The sequence below is a fragment of the Neurospora tetraspora genome, assembly GCF_033439725.1.
Source record: "Neurospora tetraspora strain CBS 560.94 chromosome Unknown B0H65scaffold_6, whole genome shotgun sequence".
NCBI lineage: Eukaryota > Fungi > Ascomycota > Sordariomycetes > Sordariales > Sordariaceae > Neurospora > Neurospora tetraspora.
Genome location: NW_026944388.1, coordinates 3,873,504 through 3,895,989, shown reverse-complemented (window position 1 = coordinate 3,895,989; position 22,486 = coordinate 3,873,504). Strand labels below are relative to the sequence as shown.

Here is a 22,486-nt window from a genome sequence, read left to right as displayed (position 1 = left end):
CCAGGTCTTCGACTACGATTCTGATCCACACGACGAGGCAGAGCCTCTGCACCCTCAAGCCATATGCGAATGCGACTGCTCCTGCAGACGCATTAGTATAAGTTGTCGTCCTCCCAACCATACTTCATCCCATCTGGACACCAACATTCATTCTCACCACCATTGGGCTCGGCCTTGCCCAAGTCATTCCAACCACTTTCATTCTCTTCTCTATTCTACTTATTCCTTCTTTTCATTCCTTCTATCCGACTTGGCCAGCCGTGTTGGCTCTTCATCAGCATCTTCAACCAGCAAGGTGAGTTACAAGTACCTGTCATCCGATATCAACTTCACACATACCCCCACTTGCATTACGCACCTCCAAGTGCCACACTCAAAAGTGCCCTATTGAGGGATCAGACGGACCACGGGTACCCTAGTGTGCTGTTGTCGGCGCATTTACAGGGCTGTGATTACTCAATAGGCGCTGGCAGTCGGCCCTATTCATTGAGTGTGAACAAAGGGAAGATGGGCATTGTCCTATTGTCCATCTCGGCGGGTGCCTTTTACTCGCCCCTTCCCTTTTCTTTATCAAGCCGCGTGGCATCCCTGATCTTTCCCCTGTCCTCATTCTTTTCCGCATCTTCCAAACTTCCACAATCGTTCTACCGGCACATTCGCTAATATTCACCTTCGCACAGTACCGGAGCCTCAATCCCCGGTTTACACACAAACAAAAGTCCAAAAGATATAGCTGGTTCTACATCATGATGGGCCTCACATCAATCCTCACTTTCTTCCTCTTGGCCATTCGGCTATTTGCTCCAGCCCTGGCGGCTCCAGCACCCCGTCAGGCTACGGGCGGCTGGTGGTTGAGCAGTATCCAACATCAAGGTGTCGCGCCATTCAACGAGGACCCCACCAACTACAAGGTTTTCCGCAATGTTCGCGATTACGGCGCAAAGGGCGATGGATCCTCTGACGACACCGAGGCTATCAACAAGGCCATCTCCGACGGAAACCGATGCGCCCAGGGCTGCTCCTCCAGCACGACCACCCCCGCGCTTGTTTACTTCCCTCCCGGTACCTATGTCGTCAGCAAGCCCATCATTCAGCTTTACTACACTCAGCTTGTTGGCGATGCCATCAGCCCCCCGACCATCCAGGCCGCTCCCAGCTTCGAGGGCATGGCTGTCATTGATTCCGATCCCTACTCGGACACGGGCGACAACTGGTGGGTTAACCAGAACAACTTCTTCCGTCAGGTTCGCAACTTCGTCATCGACCTCACCAAGATGCCTGTCAACAGGGGCGCCGGTATCCACTGGCAGGTTGCCCAGGCCACGAGCTTGCAGAACATTGTCTTCAACATGCGCAAGGATGGTGGCGCCGAGAACACTCAGCAGGGTATCTTCATGGATAACGGTTCGGGCGGTTTCATGAGCGACTTGACCTTCAACGGCGGCAGATATGGTGCCTTCTTCGGTAACCAGCAGTTCACCACTCGCAACCTCACCTTCAACGACTGCCAAACCGCCATCTTCATGAACTGGAACTGGGCCTGGACCTTCCAGGACGTCAAGATCAACAACTGCCAAGTCGGTATCGACATGTCCAACGGTGGTCCTACCGGCCAGACTGTTGGCTCCGTCCTCGTTGTCGACAGCAAGTTCAGCAACACTCCCATCGGCATCAAGACCGCTTATGACCCCGAGTCTCCTCAGACCAACGGCACTCTCATCCTTGACAACGTTGACATGTCCGGTACCGCTCAGGCCGTCTACAACAATGCCACCGGGGCTACTATCCTCGAGGGCAGCCAGACCGTCGGCTTCTTTGCCCAGGGACGCGCTTACACTGGCAAGCCCGGCGTCCCTGGCAATGGCAAGGCTGTTCAGAGCCCCCAGAGCACCATCAAGAAGCCTGATGTTCTCCTTGACTCCAGCACTGGCAAGGTCTTCACCCGCTCCAAGCCTCAGTACGAGAACGTTCCCGCCAGCTCTTTCGTGAGCGTCAAGTCTGCCGGTGCCAAGGGTGATGGCAAGACTGATGACAGCGACGCCATCCAGGCCGTCTTTGACAAGGCTACCAATGACCAGGTTGTCTACTTTGACCACGGTGCTTACCTCGTCACCAAGACCATCAAGGTTCCCAAGAACATCAGGATCACTGGTGAGATTTGGCCCGTGATTCTTGCTGGCGGTGACAAGTTCTTCAAGGACCAGAAGGATCCCAAGCCTGTCTTCCAGGTCGGTCAGCCCGGTGACACTGGCGCCGTCGAGATGTCCGATCTCATCTTTGGTACTGCTGGCCCTCAGCCCGGTGCTATCATGATGGAGTGGAACCTCGCTGGTACCAAGCAGGGTGACGCCGCTCTTTGGGATGTCCACACCCGTATCGGTGGTTACGCCGGCACTGATCTCCAGCTCGAGCAGTGCGCCAAGAACCCCAACGCCACCAACGCCATTCCCGAGGCCTGCTTCGGCTCTTTCATGATGCTCCACGTCGCTCCCAAGGGCTCCGTCTACCTCGAGAACACCTGGTACTGGGTTGCCGACCACGACCTCGAGCCCGCTGCCAACAACCAGCAGATCGACGTCTTCAACGGCCGCGGTGTCCTCATCGAGGGTGAGGGTCCCGTCTGGGGCTGGGCCACCGCCTCGGAGCACTCCGTTCTTTACAACTACCAGTTCTCCAACGCCTCCAACGTCTACCTCGCTCTGATCCAGACCGAGACCCCTTACTTCCAGGGCAACCCGATCGCCACCAAGCCGTTCGACGTCAACGCCAAGTACGACGACCCTGACTTCTCCAAGTCTTGCCAGGGCGACACCAGCGGTACCTGCGAGCGCTCCTGGGGTGTCCGCGCCGTTAACTCCAAGGACGTGTTCATCTACGGCGCCGGTCTCTACTCCTTCTTCGACAACTACGGCCAGGACTGCCTCAAGACCGAGTCGTGCCAAACCAACATGGTCTCCCTCGAGAACAGCGCGGTCAACATCTTTGGTCTCAGCACCAAGGCTAGTGTGAACATGCTGACTATCGACGGCAAGAGCATGGCGGAGGATAAGGATAACAGGAACAACTTTTGCGCGACGATGGCGCTGTTCCGGTCTTCGACCTAGGCGGTTGGGCCGTGAGTAGTGCTGTGCAAGCGCGAAGGGGTTCTTGGTCTGTGACCCCTCTGGATGGAATGGAAAGTTTTGGATTCACTTCTTATGACAATCATTTTTTTCGATTCTTGTTAACGGCCTGAAATCAGGTCGCCTTTATACCCCGGTTTTTTGTTTTGCTTTTTTTTTCAGCATCATGGCGTTCACTTTGAACAACAGAGAGGGTCACAATGGAGGGTACACATCAGATAACTTTGGCGGCTTCACTTTGACATATGATACCAAAAGGTTGGGAAAGGCATTTGTGTTGAGCACGATGGAAAATGGGTGGTTAGAAAAGGATCAGTATATAGCAAGCACCCTTTCTGAACATAATATGGCGTCTCACCGTATGAGTGAAGACTGCCGAAAATAGATTTTATTCAAAGGACTTCTTTGTTAAATATTCGAGTGGCCGAGTGACAACGTGATGGTGTGGTGGTGATGGCGGGGATGGCGTTTGATGGCGTTCATAGCGAAGATGTCTCCTGATTGTGCTAGCTGCTTCCACGGGTTAGGGTTTTTGCCGCTGTCACGTATCGGTAAATGCACGTGCGCTGCTGAGTCATCAAGCCTCGGTCGCAGTCATAGCGAATTCGCAACTTGGCAAGACCGGCGCAAACGGGGCAGGCAAGCCCGATACAGTAACGTCATAGCGGCCTCCCTCAAACAATCTTGCATCGCGACACACTCCTTGCTCTCCGTCCAAAGAGCAAGGCCGGACGACAGCAAGAATATCGTCACAACTTCTTGCTGATCTCTTTCTCGCCAACTTCAACCTAGACTTCTTTTTCTGCGATTTCAACTACGTCCTAAAACCAAAACTGTCATTACTCGAACATTTCAGCGCATCGATCGCTTTACAACTTTACGTCCTCCCTGAAGAAGACACAGCATTGCAGTCACTCTCCCTTTCGATATCCGAACGAAACGAAGACAAGACTGTTGACGTCGAGCGAGCGAACCAATATCAACTCGCACCATACTCAAACAAGAAAAGAACCGTCGGCAACTTAACCACACCACTCGAATGGACGCGCCATCAGCCGCAGCCGTCCCCTCCTCCCCCGACCGACCCTCCGCAACCTTCACCCGGCGCAAACCTACCAACACCATGACGTCCCCCGAACTGTCCAACGGGGCCACCTCCTCGTCCTCTTCCACCTCTCGGGGCCAACAACAGCGAAACAACCCCTACTACCCAACCCCCACCGAACTCGTCGCTCTCGCGCTCTACCCCACCCTCCTCCTCTTCGGCACCCTCTTCTCCTTCCTCAACCCCAGTGTCCGCTCCAGTCCCTACGACTTCATCTCGCAATCGCACGTCCAAGATTCCGGCGCTGTGCCGTCGTATTTTGCGAGAAAGGATAATCTGTTTAATGTCCTTTTTGTGAAGAGGGCTTGGTTCTGGATTACTGTTTCTTTTTTCGGGTTTTTGTTGACGCACCCTGGTTACAACGGGGTCCGGGGAGGGAGTGGAAGTGGAAGTGGGATGGGGAGCAAGGTCAGGGCGACGGTAAGATGGGCACTGGTTACCCTCTGGTGGGTGTTTGTCACGCAGTGGTTCTTTGGTCCGGCGATTGTCGATCGCGGGTTCAGGGTTACTGGTGGAAAGTGTCAGGAGGCGCAGGGGAGGGTGAATGCGCAGGTGAAGGCGGATTCGATGCCTGGTCCTGTCGGAGGCCAGGGAGGTGAAGGGGGTAATGTGGTGGATGTGGCTGGGTTCAAGGAGTTCGTCACGGCGGCGGCGTGTAAAGCCGCGGGAGGCAAGTGGCAGGGCGGACACGATATCTCGGGTCATGTGTTTTTGCTGGTGTTGGGGAGCGCGTTTTTGGTGCAGGAGGTTGGATGGGTTGTTGCGAAGCATTATTGGAGACGGAATGTCAGGGATGAGAGGACGGTGGTGATGCATGATGGGGCTGTGAAGAGTGCGGGCACGGATTTGCCTCGGGAGACGACGACGGGTGAGGAGAAGAGGTGGGATGATTATAGCCCGGAGATGGATGAGGCTAGGGAGGCGAGGGAGGTGGTTGTTGCGGGAGGGGGACTGTGGGATGCGTTGGGGCATGGGGGGAAGATGGTCTTGGGCGTGGTGGGATTGAGTGCGTGGATGTTGTTGATGACGGCGATTTACTTTCATACGTGGTTTGAGAAGGTGAGTTTCTCCCCGTTTTCCCCGTTGACGAAGGTATTGGGGAAGCAGATTGCTAACTTGTGAACAGCTTACTGGGCTTCTTGTCGCGCTCATGGGATTGTACTTTACGTACATCGTGCCGCGCTTTGTCCCGGCGTTGCGTGGAATCGTTGGACTGCCTGGTCTTTAAGTCATAGTCATGAATTGTTAGAGGAGGATGTTTGGTGCTGGACGACAACCATTTGAGTCCAGGAAGGATGAGATACCCGTAGCATTGCAACGGTGGCATAGCATAGACTACTTGTAATATCGATGTTTTACTGTTTCCCCTAATCCCATTAACCATCATGAACCATCATGAACCAGGGGCCAGCGCACGGACCACCAATGACCTCATAGAAGCTATTCGCGGCGATCGGTCCCAAACAATTGACCCCACGTTCTCCAAACTTTCTTCTGACCACGCGCGACAACCACAGAACACGAGAGCACACGTAGAAGTCAATTATACGCGCGCATCGCATCGCAGATGACAGAAACAAACACATACGCAGACACCAATATGTCGCCAATCAAAGCCCCGCCAAACCTCCCCGAGCTCGTCCGGACTGCCTTCAACAAGGCGCGCGCATCAGGGGATGTCAACTTTTATCCTACACAAGTCACATTGGTGGACGTTAATTCCATTCCTGTATGTGGTTTCTTTTCTCCCATATTCCGTACCTGTCCCCGGAACCTGACGCTTCCATCCTGTTCAAACTTTATCCTAACCTCCCTCGCAACCAGTTCCAACTCCGCTTCTCCCCCTCCCTAGCCAACAAGCCCAAAGCTCCCAAACCCGTCGGACTAATCGACCACCGCATTCCCTCTCCTCCCTCCACCACCTCCGTCGGTTCACCACTCCCAACAAACATCAGCGACGATGCGGCACCACCACCACCGAAGAAAAAGCTCGTCTTCGACCCCTTCGATAACCCGCTCCCGTCTATGCTCGTCTGCCCGCTGCCTCCCCACCACAACCTAGTGCTGAACAAATTCGCCATCGTGCCGGAACACTTTATTTTGAGTACCAAGGAGTATAAGGAGCAGACGCACCTGCTTGAGCAGAGCGACTTGGAAGCGACGAGGGCTTGTATCGAGGCGTACCAACAATATTCCGCTGGTGGGGAGGAGGAGAAAGATGAGGCGGGAAAGAGAAAAGAAGAAGATAAAAAAGAGGAGGAGACCGGAAGCAAGTTATTCGCCTTCTTCAACTGCGGCCAACACTCGGGCGCCTCACAGCCGCATAGGCATTTACAGCTGTTGGTAGTCCAAAAAATGAGGGAGGGGTTGGAGGGTGTCGAAACAGAAACGAAGGAAGGGAAGAATAAGATGTGGGAGGTATTGGCGCAGCGGTTAATTGAGGACAAGGAAACGGAAAAGAAACTGCCGTTTAAGACTTTCGCGGAACGGTTGACGCCGCAAATGACGGGGGAGGAATTGCATGGGGTTTATTTGGGGTTGTATGGACGGGCTAGGGAAGTCGTGAGGGAATATCAGCTGTCTTCACAATCCGAGTCCCAAAGCCAAAGCCAACCACAGCAAACTTCAACGACAGCGGAAGAGGCACCAGCGGGAGAGGGAGAGGTCGACGAGATACAAACAGGCGGCGAAGCAACGATATCCTATAACCTGGCCATGACGCGGGACGTGATGGTTATTATTCCCAGGTTAGCTGAGGGGGCGGCGATTGTTGAGAAGAATATGGAGAGCGGTGGGGAAGAAGTGGTGGGTAAGTTGGCGCTCAATGGGACTGTGTTGGCGGGCACGGCGCTGGTGAAGAGTCAGAGGGAGTGGGATGCGTTGAGGAGGAACCCGGAGAGGGTGGGGGAGTTGTTGGGGGTGATTGGGGTGCCTAATGACTGTGAAGGGGGGAGGAGAGAGGGGAAGGGCAAAAGGGAGGGGAGGAAGGGGGTGTTGTGAGGTGATGTGGGGAGGTGGACAAGTGCTGGACACAAGTGCTGGATGTCCGTTTGGATCGTCCACTTCTATCCGTTGGAGAGGCGGGAGTCGGGCCTCTTGCATCCTGTGTGCCAGATACCGGTTACGTTGAAGAGCGTTCACGAGCTTCTCCGGTTGTCCAGACTTGGGCATCGACACTGAACGACGACAAATCACCATCTCCAGCAATGAACGATGCCATCAATCAAGCAGTCCTCTATTATTCGAAATCGATAATTACAGCAACTCAGTTTTATCTATCTATCTAGCTAACGCCTGATCACGCCCTGGTCAGTCAGTCAAGCTCCAGTGACGACCGTTTGCATTTATTTCCATTTCCATTTCCTCCTCGTTTTGTTCCCGAACCGAACCGAACCAAACCGAGCCTGAACACCACAACAACGACTGAAAAACGACAGAAAACACCAAAAAAAAGCGACAGGAAAACGGGTAAATGAAAACCGCTGAAATGACCAAACTCCTAATAAGTCATAGCTACTGTGGTATGTACCGAAATGCAACGCCAGGTCCTTTTGACTCCCCTTTTTCCCTTTCCGTTTTCCTTTCCTTCCATTGCTTATTTTGATGCCCTATCCTCTATTTATTCTGTTCCTTTGTTTCCCTTCTCTCTCCCCATCGGCTCCTCTCCTCTCTCTCCCTCTATCCTTACTTGTCTACCACCAACCAACCGACCCTTCTAGTGTCCTTGCCATGTGTTTGTTGTCTTGTCCATCATGTATGCGTATATGTATGTGCTTGTAGTACTTGTATGAACCCCAGTAATACGTACTGGTACAAAAGTGCGTGCAGTACTGATAGAGTAGGGTAAGATACTCGTACAACACATGTCTGTCTGTCAGGTAGTCGAGTGACTTGTGGCCAGTTGAGGTAGATTTTGGATGATGGGTGATGGATGGTGGATGGTGGTGGATGGACGGAGGAGGAAGGGGGTGGAAAGAGGAGGATCACTCCTCCATATAATCATCATCCGAATCTGCATCCCCATCCTCCTCCTCCTCCTCCTCCTCAGAGTCCGACGCATCAGAAAGGTCGTAGTCCCCATCACCATCAGTGCCGTTGTTACTTCCCTCGTTGTCGTTATGGTTCTCATCCGCATCATCGCCCAAGGCGCTCATGTCGAGCCAATCGGAGTAGGCTAGATTGCCATCCTCGTTCCCCTCTTCCCTCTCGCTCTTCACCTGACCAGCAGCAGCAGCAGCAGCAGCGTCCCTCTCTCTCTTAACCTCCCCCACAGCCTCAGCACCAGCAGTCTTGCCCTGGCCCTGGCTTTGAGCCTGACGGGTAGAAGCAGCCCTAGAAGCAAAACCGGAAGAAGACGAAGCGGCTTGAGACTGAGACTGAGACAGAGAAAGAGAGTGATAAGGACTCCGCTTACTCCTCTGCTCCCAAAACGGCCGCTGCAAGTCCTTGCCCCGCGCAAGCTGGTCGCGCATCAGCTCCTCCCATCGCTTGCGCACCGTGGCGTTGCCGAACTTGTAGGAGCCGCCGTGCGAGACGATGTAATGGGATACTTGCTTCCAGGGGATTTTGGTGGTGGTTGTTGGGATGCCTTGCGGTTGCTTTTGGTTTTGGGGTTGGGATTGTACTTGGGCTTGGGATTGGGTGGTGGTGATGCTAGGGGATGAGGCCGATGTTGTGCTGGGCGAGGAGGCAGTTGTGGTGGATGATTTGGAAGAAGTAGAGACGAGGGAGGTGATACTCATGGCCGCCTCACCAACGGGTGTTGTCGAGGACGACGAAGATGAGCCAACAGAAGAGGAATTCTTGGAGGCGTTAGAGTAAGTAACGCTCAACGGCCCTTTAGCCAGCTCTCTAACAGCTCGTTCGAGGAGTCGCAACTATATTCCACTCAAGTCAGCCTTCACATCCCTTAGGTTTCTATCCCCACCACACCATCATCAACACTTCACACACCAGCAAAAGAGGTAGGTACTCACATCCTTATCAGTCCACTCCGGCTTCCGAACCCTCTGCTCCCTACTCTTCGTCAAAGTCCTATACCTCCCCCTCAAAGTCGACTCCGCTTCGGTAAACCGACCAAGTTGGCGGATCTGCTTGTACGACTTTCCTTGCTTGCGAAGACGAACCAGAAGCGCGTCTTGTTCCGCTCGGGCGCGCTTGAGATGGTCGGTTGCGTTGTTATCTTGGTGGTGACCTTGACCGCGGCGTCTGTTGTTGTTGTGGTTGTTATGGTAGGGGTGGGCGCCGTGGTGGAAGGGTTGTTGTCTGCGGGAGTGGGAGTGGGACATGGAAGCCAGTGAGGGGTGAGGGTGCTGGTGATGGTGCGAGGGAATGGTGTTTGGCTTGATCATCAGGGGATGATGATGGGGAAGACCGTGAGGATGGCCCTGTCCTTGGTGATGTGCCCAGGCCATGGACATGGAGGGAGAGTTAGGATGGGAGGAGGGGAGCATTTCTCTGGTTGTCATGACGGCGGGGTTGTAACGAGGGCTGGGTGGCCGGCCGCCACCGCTGCCCATTCCACGGTGCGGGGGGCTGTGAGGCAGGGACTTGCGTTGCGTGCTGCGGTTGCTGGCGGCAACTTGTTGGGCGTAATGGGGGTGTAGTTGGCTGGTGTTGATATGACCACTGCCGCCGAACTGAACAGCGTTGTTGCCGCCAAAGTCAATGGGCAATGGCATTTGGTTGTTGTGCTGGAAGAAAGTGTTGTTGGCGCCGATAGGCGAGGATTCAGGTGAAACTGAAGGGTGAGGCGTAGGCGTCTTGTGTTGTTGCTGATGATTGTTGTTCAGCCAGACATGGAACGAGCCAGGCGAGACGGACAGTGGTCCCTCGGCCTTTAGGGTGACATTGGTCTCATGGTCAAAGTTTGTGTGTGTAGGACCCGCCGAAGATGGGTAGTCAAATACCGTGCGGTGGGAAATGGGACCCCGGAAGAGGATGTCACCACCGCCGCCAATGGTGCTGGAGGAGGGGGACGAAGACGGATGATGTGAGAAGTTATTACCGCTGTCAAACGGAACGCCGCCCGCCGCCGCCAGCTGGCCGCCGTTGAGCATGACTGATGGGTACTGCTGGTGCTGGTGCTGGTGCTGAAGTGAGACACCACCGTTGGCAGAAGAGCGTCCGAAGCTGCTGTGCGTAGGGCTGGGGAGGCCGTCACACACAAGTGAGTGGTGACCAGTGGCACCACCACCACCATTGTGGAATGGGTTGATGGGGCTGGAGGGCATGGTAGACAGGCCGCCTTCAGACATGTTGTCGAGTGAAAGTGACGAAGACGACAACCGAGGTTCATCCAACATTGGCTCAGCAGAGACAGAGTACTGGTGCCACCTTGGTTCAGCTTGAGGGTGGGAAACAAACGAGGAAGAAGCCGAGGCGAGTGATGACGATGGGGCTGATGTCCAAACCACAAAATCCGACAGAGTTTGTCGCTGCTGTGGATGAGAAGCGCCGGCATTGTTGAAGAGAGTGTCTGTTTCAACGGTTCCTAGGCACGCAGACGCATCTGACAGCCCGTGTTGTGATAGCTCTGTTGACTGCTGTTGGTGCTGCGGCTGCTGCTGCTGACCGGGATAGGCAGACATGCTGCTGCTGTTGGGAGAGGTGATGCTAATGGTAGTGGTGGCAGTGGTGGTATCCGAAAGGTCCATGTAGCTGCCCTGGATCTGCTGTTGGAAGTAATCCCTGATCAGTAACATGTTCGATGTTGGTTTGTTTGTATATGAACATGAACAAAGAAAAAAGGGAAGGAATTGGAGCAGTGTATCGGGAGGAGGAAGGGAAGAAGGAGAAACAGAAACAGAGACAGTGACAGAGACACAGATGGAGACAAAAGACAGGGAAAACAGGAGAAGAACTCCACACATACCGGAGCGGGAGACGAACCCCAGCTTGCGTCACTCGTGGGAGAGAAAGACTGTGCGTCATTACAGTTGGTGCTCTCGGTGGAAGGCCGATGGAAGCTGCTGCTGCTGCTGCTGTTGTTGTTTCCATGTCCTTCATGTTGGCGACATGTCTCGTACTCTGGAGATGATTCGCTCCATGTGGCGCCCACCGACGGCGAACTCGCAGACATGGTGTCAAAGGACGTGTTGAAGGAAGTCATCATGTCCATGTCCATGTCCAGGTGAGAAGAAGACGGGTCAAACTGAGGATTGTGATGGATGTGGTGGAGGGGAGAAGCAGTGGCGTTGTCGTTGGCGTGTGCCGTTTGACAGAAGTCTTCTAGATTCACGGATTTGTTCCAATCGTGGTCAAGACCGTTGTGAGAAGGAGGTGGAAAGCCGGTTGTAGCAGTAACTGCGGGTGTTTCGAGGAGGTTATTGTGCCAAACCATTTCGTCGGCTTCCTCTTGGGAGGGTCTTGGGTCACTGATAAACATCTTCTTGCTGAAGAGAAAGTCGGCGGTGAGTTCAAGTTGCTTTGCAAGCCTGTTCCTTACGTCTGTTCTCCGCCGTCGTCCAGGTCCTTGATGCGATGGCCAGACCAGTCAGGTGTGCGATTCTCACCACAACTGCCGTCAAGTTCTCGATAGTATCTCCGTATACCTTCGATTATTTCCCCTCAATTCTTCTTCGCAATCTTCACCGCTGCTCTGCGTTCTTGCGTGGCCTTGTCTTGCTCCAAAGGCTGTTCTGCTGCCCTCCGGGTCGGTGGAGCCCCGCAACGATGGCGTGGTGTGGTGATGCGGGAGGGGAGTGTTCAAAGAACTCCTCCTTGCTGCCTGACAACGGTCAAAAAATCGTCGGGCTCGTGCGGGTGGTGCGATCAGATCTGGTGGGATTTCTGGTTCGTCATGCAAGAATTAAGTAGGCAGCCGAGGACGAACTTTCCGGGATAACCTGATAATTTTCTAGGTGGATGCCTTGACTCTAACCACCTGTTCCTTCACAGGGAATGGATATGGTTGGCTCAAGTTATCGGCTGCGGTATTGAGGAGATGGAAAGTCGGTGCCTTTGAGCGGGAACCTCCAAGGTTTGGTGAATAGGATCTCAGATGACAGGTGAGTGTCGGAGTTCGGCGAGTGTAGACTCGAGGTGTGCTCGGTAAATCCGAAGAGAGACGATGGGAGTGTGACAATTGCAATGTGACAGAACGAGTGCAAAGCAAGGCAAAGGAAGTGGAGGTAGCTGTTACTGATGGGAACTCTGAATGATGGTTCACCACGTTTCAAGTGTCTCGGACTGGAACACAGATATACGGGGTCAGTGATATCAAGAGGACTAAGTATTATTCTGATATCTCTCGTCGACGAGTGTCTTCCCCGCAAGCTACATGGCGCCAGGAGTGGGTATCAGGGGGCCATTGTTTTGCCTAGTGTCCATCCCATTCAGTCATCCCATCTCTTTGCACCGGGAGATTATGATGGAGCCTGATGGCGGTTGAGGCAGGAGAAGGCGGAGACCATGCTCATTGTGGACGCTGGATTTCCTAGATGGGATGACCGATCCTTCCTTTCCGTTGATGGAGCAAGTTCCAGTTTCTTATTCTGCTCGTTCTTGAAATGAGCGCACGAGGAAAACATTCGGGCCGCATATCTTCTAGGCCTGCTTTTCGAGTCCGGCCAGGGCCCGAGAGGAAGCTATCATATCTCACGGCTCTCGTCAAGTGACAGGAGGCTCAGCTGGGAGGAGTGAACGTGACCATTGCCTTTCCTGGTCTCGGCTTCTCGGTTTGCAGCCCCATCAGCAGCCCGGTGGCGAGCAGGGACGTAGTCCTGGCTACCCGTGCCTGCCCGCAACTTTGCCGTGACTGTACCGTGGAACGGGGAAAGACGATTGCGGTTAGCCACGCTCAGTAAGGGCCACGATGTGGCCTCGACTCCCAGCTGCCTTTTGGTGACTGGTCGGCCTGCTGTTTGAGTCTGAGCTTCGAGATGTCAACTCTGCAGCGGGCCCGGGGAGCAGGGCAGCAATGGAAGAGGAGTTAGTCTGGGGAGATGATGGGCAGAAAATGCAAACAGTGCAGCCTCTTTCCCCCGGCAGAACGCAGGAGTGCCTACATGATGGATAATCAGCCAATCACTTTTCACCCAGAAGAACTCCCACAGCTGTCATGATGCTACCCCCACGTTACTATTGGGTACTTGCGAGACAGGCAGGCGGGTATCGGGAACCCGTAGCTGTCAGATTTGCTAGTAATTGATTGATTCTATGTATTTGACTCGAGCGCTCTAGTATAGGGGGTTCTGGGGGTAACCTATATTTGCTAAGACCTGTTAAATCAAGTGGTTAGGACTCTGGCATCTAACCCACATCTAGCTAGAATACTACCCTAGAATCTAATATACCCCCTTACTTGTAGATTTCTTTTCCTCTTTGAAGTTAAAAGTAAAGCTATTTATATATTGCTCTCGTCGTTTTATATCCCTAGTCCTAGTATTTTATCTAAATCGTCGAAATCCACCTCTCCCGGTACCAGATTATTTCCTCCTCCATCTCCTCGCAGCGGTACCTCAACTATACCTAGCAACTCCCTAAATCTCCTATACTTTAAAATACCCAATGCCTTTATTAGTCTATCTATTAGTATTAACCTTATTTCCAAATATTCGATATTAAAAGTCTTTTTCTCGAAAATCTCTCCTCTTAATTAAGATCTATAAATATTTATATACCTCATCTTTATACTAAAGGTAGGCGTCTCCTCTATAAGTACTCTAATAGTTTATTAATTATTATAATATAAAGTAGGAATAGGATCCTCTAATAAATTTACCCCTAATATTAATATTAATCAGTTTATAAAAAGGGTTTCTTTAACTACTTTCTCGATTACGTATAATTCTATTTCTATTATTAATATAATAACCGCAGTCTATTTAATTACTCCCTAATAAATTAAACTACTATATAATTTAATTATAAATCCTTAGGAACTCTTACAGTTATTTTTATTATTAATAAACGAAGCGTTAAAGGTAATTTCGAATCTATTATTCCTACTAAAATAGAATGCCTATATTTTTATTATTTTTAAATACTATATAACCTTCTCGCTCGCCGCCAAATAAGTAGGATTAGGATTATAATTATATTTAGCTAATTTATTTAATAAGAACGTAATATTTAATTAAGTATTAATTATTATATATAATAAAGAACCTATTATAATTTAATACACTCATATCTTTACATAGTTAATAATACTTTTATAAAGAATTAACTTCTTATACCCTATAAGTATTAGGGTAGGACAGTAATTAGATTTAAATAATTTAATAATTTTATCGATATATACCTTTTCAAATAATTAAATTTTTCCTTAATTTCGATTATATGTAACTTTAATACCTAAAAGCCATTAGGATTTATCTCCTCCTACTAAGTAATACTATAATTATAATTCTATTGTATATTTTTTAATTTCCTTTATCTTATTTTCATCAAATATAAAAATAATATTATCGATATAGGATAGTATAAGAATACTATCTTTCTTTATAATATATAAGTTTTTAAGGATCGCTTTCAATCCTATCGATTTAAATACCCCGCTCAATTTTTGTTACTATAGTAAAGGAATTCGTCGAAAATTATATAAGGTTTTAATAAATTTAAGAATTTTCTTAAGTATTTGATACCCTAGTGGTATATATATATAAATCTCCTTATCGAAGTAAGTATTTACGAAAGCGTTAATCATATTATATTAAATAAATTTAAAATTAAAATAAATAGTGAAAGCGATAATAATATAAAATAATTAATTAATTAGAATAAATACGTATATATCTACTCTTATTTTCTTTTATTAATTATTCTTTACGACGAGCCTCGCTTTTACCTTATTGAATATCCTATTTTTATTGAATTTATAAATATAAACCTATATATAATCGAAGATTTACTTATATTTAGAATAGGAGATATCTTTGTCGATTTTAATCTACGTTTTTATATCCTTATAGCTTTTAAAGTGAATTTCATCCATTTCCTTAAATTATTAATTAAATATATAATTATTAAAATTATAGTACTTCTTAAATATTAGGAGAAAATTATATTAGTATACCCTATTAAAATAATTGTATTTTATAATTAACTTTTCAACTTCCGTTTTAATAATTATTTTTTCGTTTATTTTAATTATTAACTAAGCTAATCTATGTATATTAAAAGCGGCTTTCTATAATTTTTAATAATAAGAATATTAGTCGATAATTCGGTTAATAGAATAACTAGTATAGAATACGGCTAACGGAGTAAATAGAAACAATAAATATTAACCTATAATATATTCGATAAATGTTTTATTATAAATAACCTATTAAATTAATACTTTTTATAACCGATTACTCTTATTTTAGGATACTTCTTAATTCCCTTAATAATCTTCCTAATTTTAATTAAAGAAATTCGACGGGAGAGGTTTAATATTACTATTATTAATATTATTCGATAGCGTATAATTTTCAATATAAGATAATTTAAATACCCCCGAGGGTTAATTAGTGGGCTCGTTTAATTTATTAAATAAATTAACGAATTCTTTGCTAATAATTTTAAAGTTATTTTCAAGCTTTTTAACGTTTAAGTAGTAGGTAATATCTTCGTCGAATATTATATGCCTAATTTAAACGATCCGATTTATATAAAGATTCTATATATAATAGATTAAGGTCGCTAAGTAACTAATAAAATAATTAATCTATACTTTTAGGTTATATTTTTAAAAATTTTACTCCTTCCTCTAAATAGCGCTTATTATAGTAAATACCTTATACCTATAAATTTAAAAGTAGTTTAAATCTAATCTACGTAATTCTTATTAATTATATTAATTTATAATATAAGTATAGAATCGTTCGAAGGGAGATTTCTAATTATATAGGTAACAAAGGGAATAATTAATGAGGTAAACGGCCGCGTAAGTAATTTCTAACTAGAAATCTTGTAATATTTTCGAATTAAATAATATCGTACGGCATTTCTCTTTAATTATACTTCCTAAATATTCTACCTCTCTATTTTATACTTAGATATTAGGAATAAAAAATTTAAGGACCGTATTATACCGGACGAATTTATCCTTAATTTCGTTATTTATAAATTCGTTACTATATTCGACGGTCTTAACGTTAATATTATATTAGTATTTAAATATCTGGATATAACTAACTAAAGTATTGGCTATTATAATAACTTTTCAGTTTAATAGGTAGTAATCCTAGGTTAATCCTAATTATTAATAGGTAATTAGAAAAAAGTAATATAATCTTTTAAATCCTAATTTAAAGTCGAGGAAATTAATAGCGAATCTTTCTCCTAGGCCGTAACTTCGGTCTCTCGAAACGTAACTAACTTATCGTTTTATTTTTACCATTCTATACGCGTCGTATTTAATTAAAAATATACTACATAATTATATTCTATTAATATTTTATAAATAGTCGAATATTTAGGGACCTAAGTAATCGAGCTATTAATATTATACTTCCGCTAATTATTTCGAAAGTCGTCGCGTATATAAATTAATCTAATAATGACGAGCTACGAACGAGGCTCTCATAAATAAAAGAGGGATAGTTTCAATAACCGTTTGATTGTAAATAGTATTTAAATAATAAAAGAATAAACCGTTAGCTTTCTTTAAATAGTTATTTAATAGTTAATAGTTCTAATAGAAATCCTACCTTTGTAATTAGAAATAGGAGACGAAGTTAGTAGTAAAATTAAGGCAAAAGGCAACTTCCTTTAACCGCAACTTTAAAGGACTATTCTTACCCTTAATAACAATATCGACCTCCCTAAACTCTTTAATTTCTATTTGAATATTACTAGCCTATAAAGAATTATCCGGATTAATATAACGAAAGTAAAGAAAACGAATAATTTTATTAAATATATAGAACGAATTACTTAAATCGAATATGGTTAAATGCTTAAAAAGGTAAATTTTATTGCTAATTTTAAATACCTTATTAATTTAGAAAGTTACTTTATAAATCCGATTCGATAATTATGCTAACGTTAATTCTTCTTTTTCAACTTTCTCCTCCTTTTTAGAGAATTTAGTTACTTCTTTAGCGAATTCTAAATTTCTCGCGAAATTGACTTTAATAACGTATTTAATAAAGGGGTATAATTTGATATATAAAGGCCTTGCGCTTAAATTAATATACTAATAGTCTTTAAGAGAATAATAGCCTCTTTTGTATATTTTATATATTATACTATTACTTTTCTTATATAATTAAATTTCGGATTTATTCGACGAGAATTTTCTTTTTTTAATATTAAAACCCTTAGGCTTTTTATTCTTACTTTCATAACGAGCGTCTTTATTTTTAATATAGTTATATTTTTACTATTATATTTCTAGCCATCGTATTCGATACTAAACGATTCGCTAGCGCTAAAGATACTATAATAAATTCCTTTTCTTCCGGCAGCGACCCTGCAACGGGCGCTATCGATACCGTACCGCTTAAAATCTTTATAAACTTCTATATATTTAAGGATATTAACGGCCATCTCTTTATTAAATTTTTAAGTACTATTATATTACCTTGGGCGAATAATTTTAATTATATTAATAAAATTAGAATATTATAAATTAACGACGAAAATTTTCCCGATTCCTTTATTCTAGCCGTTATTTATAGCGGGAGATTTAATTTATAGTTAATTAATTTAATTCTCAAACTCTTTCGTAAGGATAGTGACGGCTTTATAGTATATTTTCCTTCTTTTAATTTAGTCGTCGACTACCTTATAGTTCGTTATTTACTTGAAATTTCAATACTATTCGTCGGTATTATATTCCTTCTTTATAACTTTATCTTATAATTTATAATTAATTAACAATTTTATTTAAGTACGTATATTTTATTGCTAACCACGAATTCCTTCCAATCCTTTTTATTGTCGGGATAGAGGTTAACCTCCAATTTGTAAAGTTATTTATTAATAAGGTCGTCTTTAGTAATAAAGGTATTAATTACGATTTCGTTTCGGTCGCGGTATTTAATAGGTTTTTTATAGTTAGTCCTATCTTCGTAGATAACGAATTAAGTGTTAATACCGCCGTCGAAACGTACGAACTCCGCCTCTATATTACTAATACGAATTTTTACTTCCTTAATTAAAGGGTAGTGATTGGGATAAGGCTGTCTTAGTGCGGAAGGTTTCTTAGTCTTTCCTTAAAGCTAATTTTTAAGAGTATTAAGGATATATTTCGATTAGAGTATAGGTTCCCATCGTAACTAATTATCGCCGTCTTTAAAGTAAACGACGTTTTCTTTCGTCTTGGTAAGCTTTGAGAGGGATATTGTAATTCGGTTGTTGTTTACTATTCAAACGTGCTAATCGTTGTATTAATAGGTTGCATATCAGACTATTAATTATCAAATTTGCTGGTGATTAATTGATTCTGTATATCTGACTCGAGCGCTCTGGTATGGGGGGTTCTGGGGGTAACCCATATTTGCCAAGACCTGTTAAATCAGGTGGCTGGGACTCTGGCATCTAGCCCACATCTGGCCAGAATGCCACCCTAGAATCTGACAGTAGCATGGGGAAGATCGATGATCTACCGCGGCGTTGGGCATGGGCAGATAATTGCATCCACTAGCAGGCCGGGCTCTGGCCTATCGTCTGGGTCATGGTAGCATCCAAACATGCCTTACATGTTCTGCCAGGGGGGCAGCGAGCTGTCATGCTGTCAGCAGCTGCGGGTTATGCAGCTTCTGCAACCCTCTTCAAGGAACACCCCCAAGAGGCCGGTATGTAGGGCCAAGTGTTGTCCTATTGGGTGGCCGTCAAGTTGTGGATGATGCCAATATGCAGCTGCCATACCAGGCTACAACGCGGCCAGGAGGGGGGCTCGACGACTTGAGAGGGGGTTTGTTTTGATTTTTTAGACAAGTAAACACCGGCGTCAGGAGAAGGAAAAACATTTGCAGACACTATCAGGACCTGTGCAGTAGGCTAGTCTCCAAAACTAGTACGAGCATGGGAAATATTGCCCGCTCATAGCACTAGACAGACGGTTTTTCAGGGCAAACAAATGATATGAGATAGGTCGTGAGGATCTTCTGCGGCTCCCTCTTAGCCCACTTGTCAATAACACCCAAACAAGGGACGTGTCTCTTTTTTCGCCTCACGGACCTAGCCGAGCTTTCCATGAGCCCGGCGACGACAGCTCTTCCGTTTTGGGAACGCCGTGCAGGCCTCGGCTCGGCGGGAACCATCCGCTTCAACGGCATCAAACCATGAGTGGGATCCAGTGCTGCCGATTCGTCGTGTCTTTGCTTGTTGAACGTTGGGGCAAGATTGATACCGAATTCCTGGAATCTGGGAGTTGCGACGGTTCGTACAAAGTTTCCTTGTTATTGGCACGCAATTGTGCCGGTGGTTGGCAAATGAAAAACATGAGATGAAGTTGTCTTGAATGGAGGCCAATAGGTGACTACTGCCTGGAATGAATTGGATTGGCATAGGCAGAAGATGACGTTAAAGGAAGAGTTGGGATGAAGTATACGGGGCGAGCAATTGTGTTGCCAGCCTTGTTATTGTGCGCAGCCTTCATCATCTGGTCTGATATTCTCGGTCTTGATACGCCGGTTTCATGTCCGAGCAATTGGGCTCCTCCTTGAGCCTCTTCACCGGGAGGCCGTGGGGGTAAATCATGTAGGTACATCGGTCCCGTTAATGCTCGTAATAATTGTCGTTTGATGTGTGTTGTCATCATCTGGACTCGAAATTTGACATGTTGCATCCAACTATCAACCAACTGCTCAACACAACCCCATGACATCGCATCTCGGAATCTCCTTCCCCTTTCCCCTTCCCCGACGGCGTCTCTTGCCTTGACAGCCGCAAATGCGCGACATCGACCCATCATGCAAACCCCCCGGGAGATACTCATGGAAGCCGGGCCACCAGTTCCTTCCTGATCTTTCCACCTGTCGTGTTGTGGTTCCCACTGCCACGATGCTCCTGCCACCTTGCTCGTCAATAATGAACTTGGTAGGCCCAGCGGGGATCTCGCGGAGAGAAGTTCCCTCCCACTTAATGGCTTGAGAAATGCCAGGGCAAAGCTGCGTGGCAAAATCCACCGGCTTGATGTTGAGTCCCCCGCCATACTAGGCGGGAATGTTCTCAATATCTATCGTCTCTCTCAGGGTAGACAATACATCCATCCACCGTCTGCACAATGAGCAACTTCTCCGCCGTTCGCGGTGTCGACAAACTTCTTCAACACGCCCCAGAATCAGATCTTGGAAAAATATGACAATAAAGGCATTGAGAACCTTTTTTTTCCATCCATCGCGTCAGCAAAAGAAAAACAATCCAATATCAAAATGCAGGCGACAACTCACATAAACCCACCCTAGCCACAACCTCGGGATAGCAAGTCGCCAACAGCTTTCTGATATCCTGGGCATACGCCCGCCCGCACGTTCCACGCCTGGCCTGTTGGAACGTGAAGCTGCCTGGCAATATCGACGAGATAAACCGCGCTCCTTGTCAGGGGGTACAATCTCATTCTCGGGGCCCCGGGGGTGGAATCTGAGTCTAGTCTGGCCGGTCTCGCTGCATGGCCGCCGAGCACAGAGGAAGCACAAAACGGGTCAGGTAAGGTAATCATGGCACAAGATGATCCGTCGCGTCCGTCGCGTCGGGAGTTGTCCGGCCGGTTCTTGCCGTAGCTCACTCGTCGTGGTGGCTGTGTCGACTGTCGAGAGAGGCAATGTCGAAGAGGCAAATGGGTAGTGTAGTCCGCGTTTGTCCCGTCGGCCGGCCGGACCAGTGAGGGTACTGGATAGACGGAGATTGGGGGTTCCGACGGAGGATTAGCTTCACTTTCCCGCCCGTTCGTTTCCAAGATTTCTTTTTTCATCTTACCTAGGCTCATGTTGACGGGTCGTACGTACCATGTTCTTGGTATTTTCAAAGTCGGTGATGCTGATGGTGTCATATGCTGCTGTTGCATCGACTGAGGCGCGGATTTCTTGGGCTTCCTCAAACTGCACGCTTGAGGGCTCCATCTACGTCGAAGGAACGTCCGCGAAGGAACCTCCTGCATCGTTACCAGTGTTGTTCATGGCTAATGAAGGAGGTTCAGCAGTTGTAGACGGGATGGAAGCGGGTAAAGGCCTACAGAAGAGTTGTTTCATCGTTCAGACCATCCCGAACGTCTTCGTTTGAGAGGCCTACCGGGTGGTCAAGGTATCCCCGGTTGCGGCAGAGCTCCAGTAATGCGTCAAGGACGCCTGCTCTTGCTCAGTGAGTCCCATTGCAAGGGAAGACCTGACTGGACTCTGTACTACCATGGTTCTAGATGGCTCTTGTGTGCTGAGGTTGGACAAATCGACAGGGTTCCATTAATGATCCTTTCATGTCAATATGAGAGGTGCAGGTGGATACAATCCTCCAGTTATCAACCTCTCCCGCTGATAAAACGATCCATGGCCTCATCCTCCGTCCAGCTCTAGATTCCCTTCCAGCTCCGACTTTAAGCATGTCTCAGCTGGACGTCAGAGGCTCCCTTCTGGCTGGAGGGCGTGGGGATCTAGGACATCTAGCAGTCGCTGATCCGGCATTATCCAAGACATGATGGTAGATAAACGTGCCATTGTGCTACGTAGCATCCTATGGCATTCCAACTCGCATAGGAAAATATTGGCATCCTCCATCGAGTGATGTAAAGAGGGACACTCCGGATTCCGGATTCCGGGCCTTTTTAGGTCGGCGATAGTCCGTTCCGCGCTTTCTTAGTTGTTCGTTGTTCTTCGAGTCGCTCATCCGGATCCAGATCTGACATCACGACTCGGCGCTATTGTGGATTCTGAATAGGTAGCGTCAATCTTTTCACGATCCCAATTGGGGATCCTCGAATGGCCCAAAACGAAATTGTCCTTTTCATCATCCTGGAGAAGTGTGAATCAGTATTATCATCGACCACGATAGTAGCTGCGATAAACCCAATTCGTCAAAGTCGATCATGACAGGTCCCAGCTGGAAGGAAAATCCGGCTGGCGATCCTATGATCGACGCAGATCTGTGACCATACCATCCAGGAGGATCTCTCCTCTCCCAGTGTCTCGGTACTTTTATGAGTGACGATGTATTGTGTCATTGGCGATGTCAAAATCGTGTAAGGTTGACGATGCTTGGCAAGCATGGCCCAACTCTTCCTTCCTCTTCACAACTCCTCCTTCCTCTTCATCAAAGATAAATCCTCAGGAGCATTTCGCAAGTGAAGCCAAGAAAAAAAAACGAAAGACATCAAGAACCAAATGATCCC

The 22,486-nt window shown here is 47.0% G+C and overlaps 5 protein-coding genes across 5 annotated transcripts; 3 read left to right on the top strand and 2 right to left on the bottom strand.

The window, feature by feature from the left end:
• Window positions 1-569: 569 nt before the first annotated feature.
• B0H65DRAFT_279576 (pectate lyase superfamily protein-domain-containing protein) lies at window positions 570-3,196 on the top strand. The gene has a single exon (XM_062822859.1). It carries the CDS (start codon window positions 747-749, stop codon window positions 3,102-3,104), a length of 2,358 nt encoding a protein of 785 aa, XP_062679979.1. The 5' UTR covers window positions 570-746; the 3' UTR covers window positions 3,105-3,196.
• Window positions 3,197-4,245: 1,049 nt separating this feature from the next.
• Window positions 4,246-5,455, top strand: B0H65DRAFT_431872 (inositol phospholipid synthesis and fat-storage-inducing TM-domain-containing protein; the record flags this gene model as incomplete). Its single annotated transcript, XM_062824968.1, has 2 exons — window positions 4,246-5,286; window positions 5,354-5,455. The coding sequence occupies 2 exons, from the start codon at window positions 4,246-4,248 to the stop codon at window positions 5,453-5,455; spliced, it is 1,143 nt and encodes a 380-aa protein (XP_062679978.1).
• Window positions 5,456-5,827: 372 nt separating this feature from the next.
• Window positions 5,828-7,227, top strand: B0H65DRAFT_431263 (ATP adenylyltransferase-domain-containing protein; the record flags this gene model as incomplete). Its single annotated transcript, XM_062824935.1, has 2 exons — window positions 5,828-5,956; window positions 6,052-7,227. 2 exons carry the CDS (start codon window positions 5,828-5,830, stop codon window positions 7,225-7,227), a joined length of 1,305 nt encoding a protein of 434 aa, XP_062679977.1.
• Window positions 7,228-8,210: 983 nt separating this feature from the next.
• B0H65DRAFT_429861 (uncharacterized protein) lies at window positions 8,211-11,308 on the bottom strand (the record flags this gene model as incomplete). The annotated part of the gene is made up of 3 exons (XM_062824849.1): window positions 8,211-9,104; window positions 9,204-10,898; window positions 11,102-11,308. The coding sequence occupies 3 exons, from the start codon at window positions 11,306-11,308 to the stop codon at window positions 8,211-8,213; spliced, it is 2,796 nt and encodes a 931-aa protein (XP_062679976.1).
• An 8,792-nt stretch (window positions 11,309-20,100) lies between these two features.
• B0H65DRAFT_511056 (uncharacterized protein) lies at window positions 20,101-21,649 on the bottom strand (the record flags this gene model as incomplete). Its single annotated transcript, XM_062828451.1, has 5 exons — window positions 20,101-20,141; window positions 20,183-20,321; window positions 20,999-21,227; window positions 21,341-21,452; window positions 21,643-21,649. The coding sequence occupies 5 exons, from the start codon at window positions 21,647-21,649 to the stop codon at window positions 20,101-20,103; spliced, it is 528 nt and encodes a 175-aa protein (XP_062679975.1).
• Window positions 21,650-22,486: the final 837 nt, after the last annotated feature.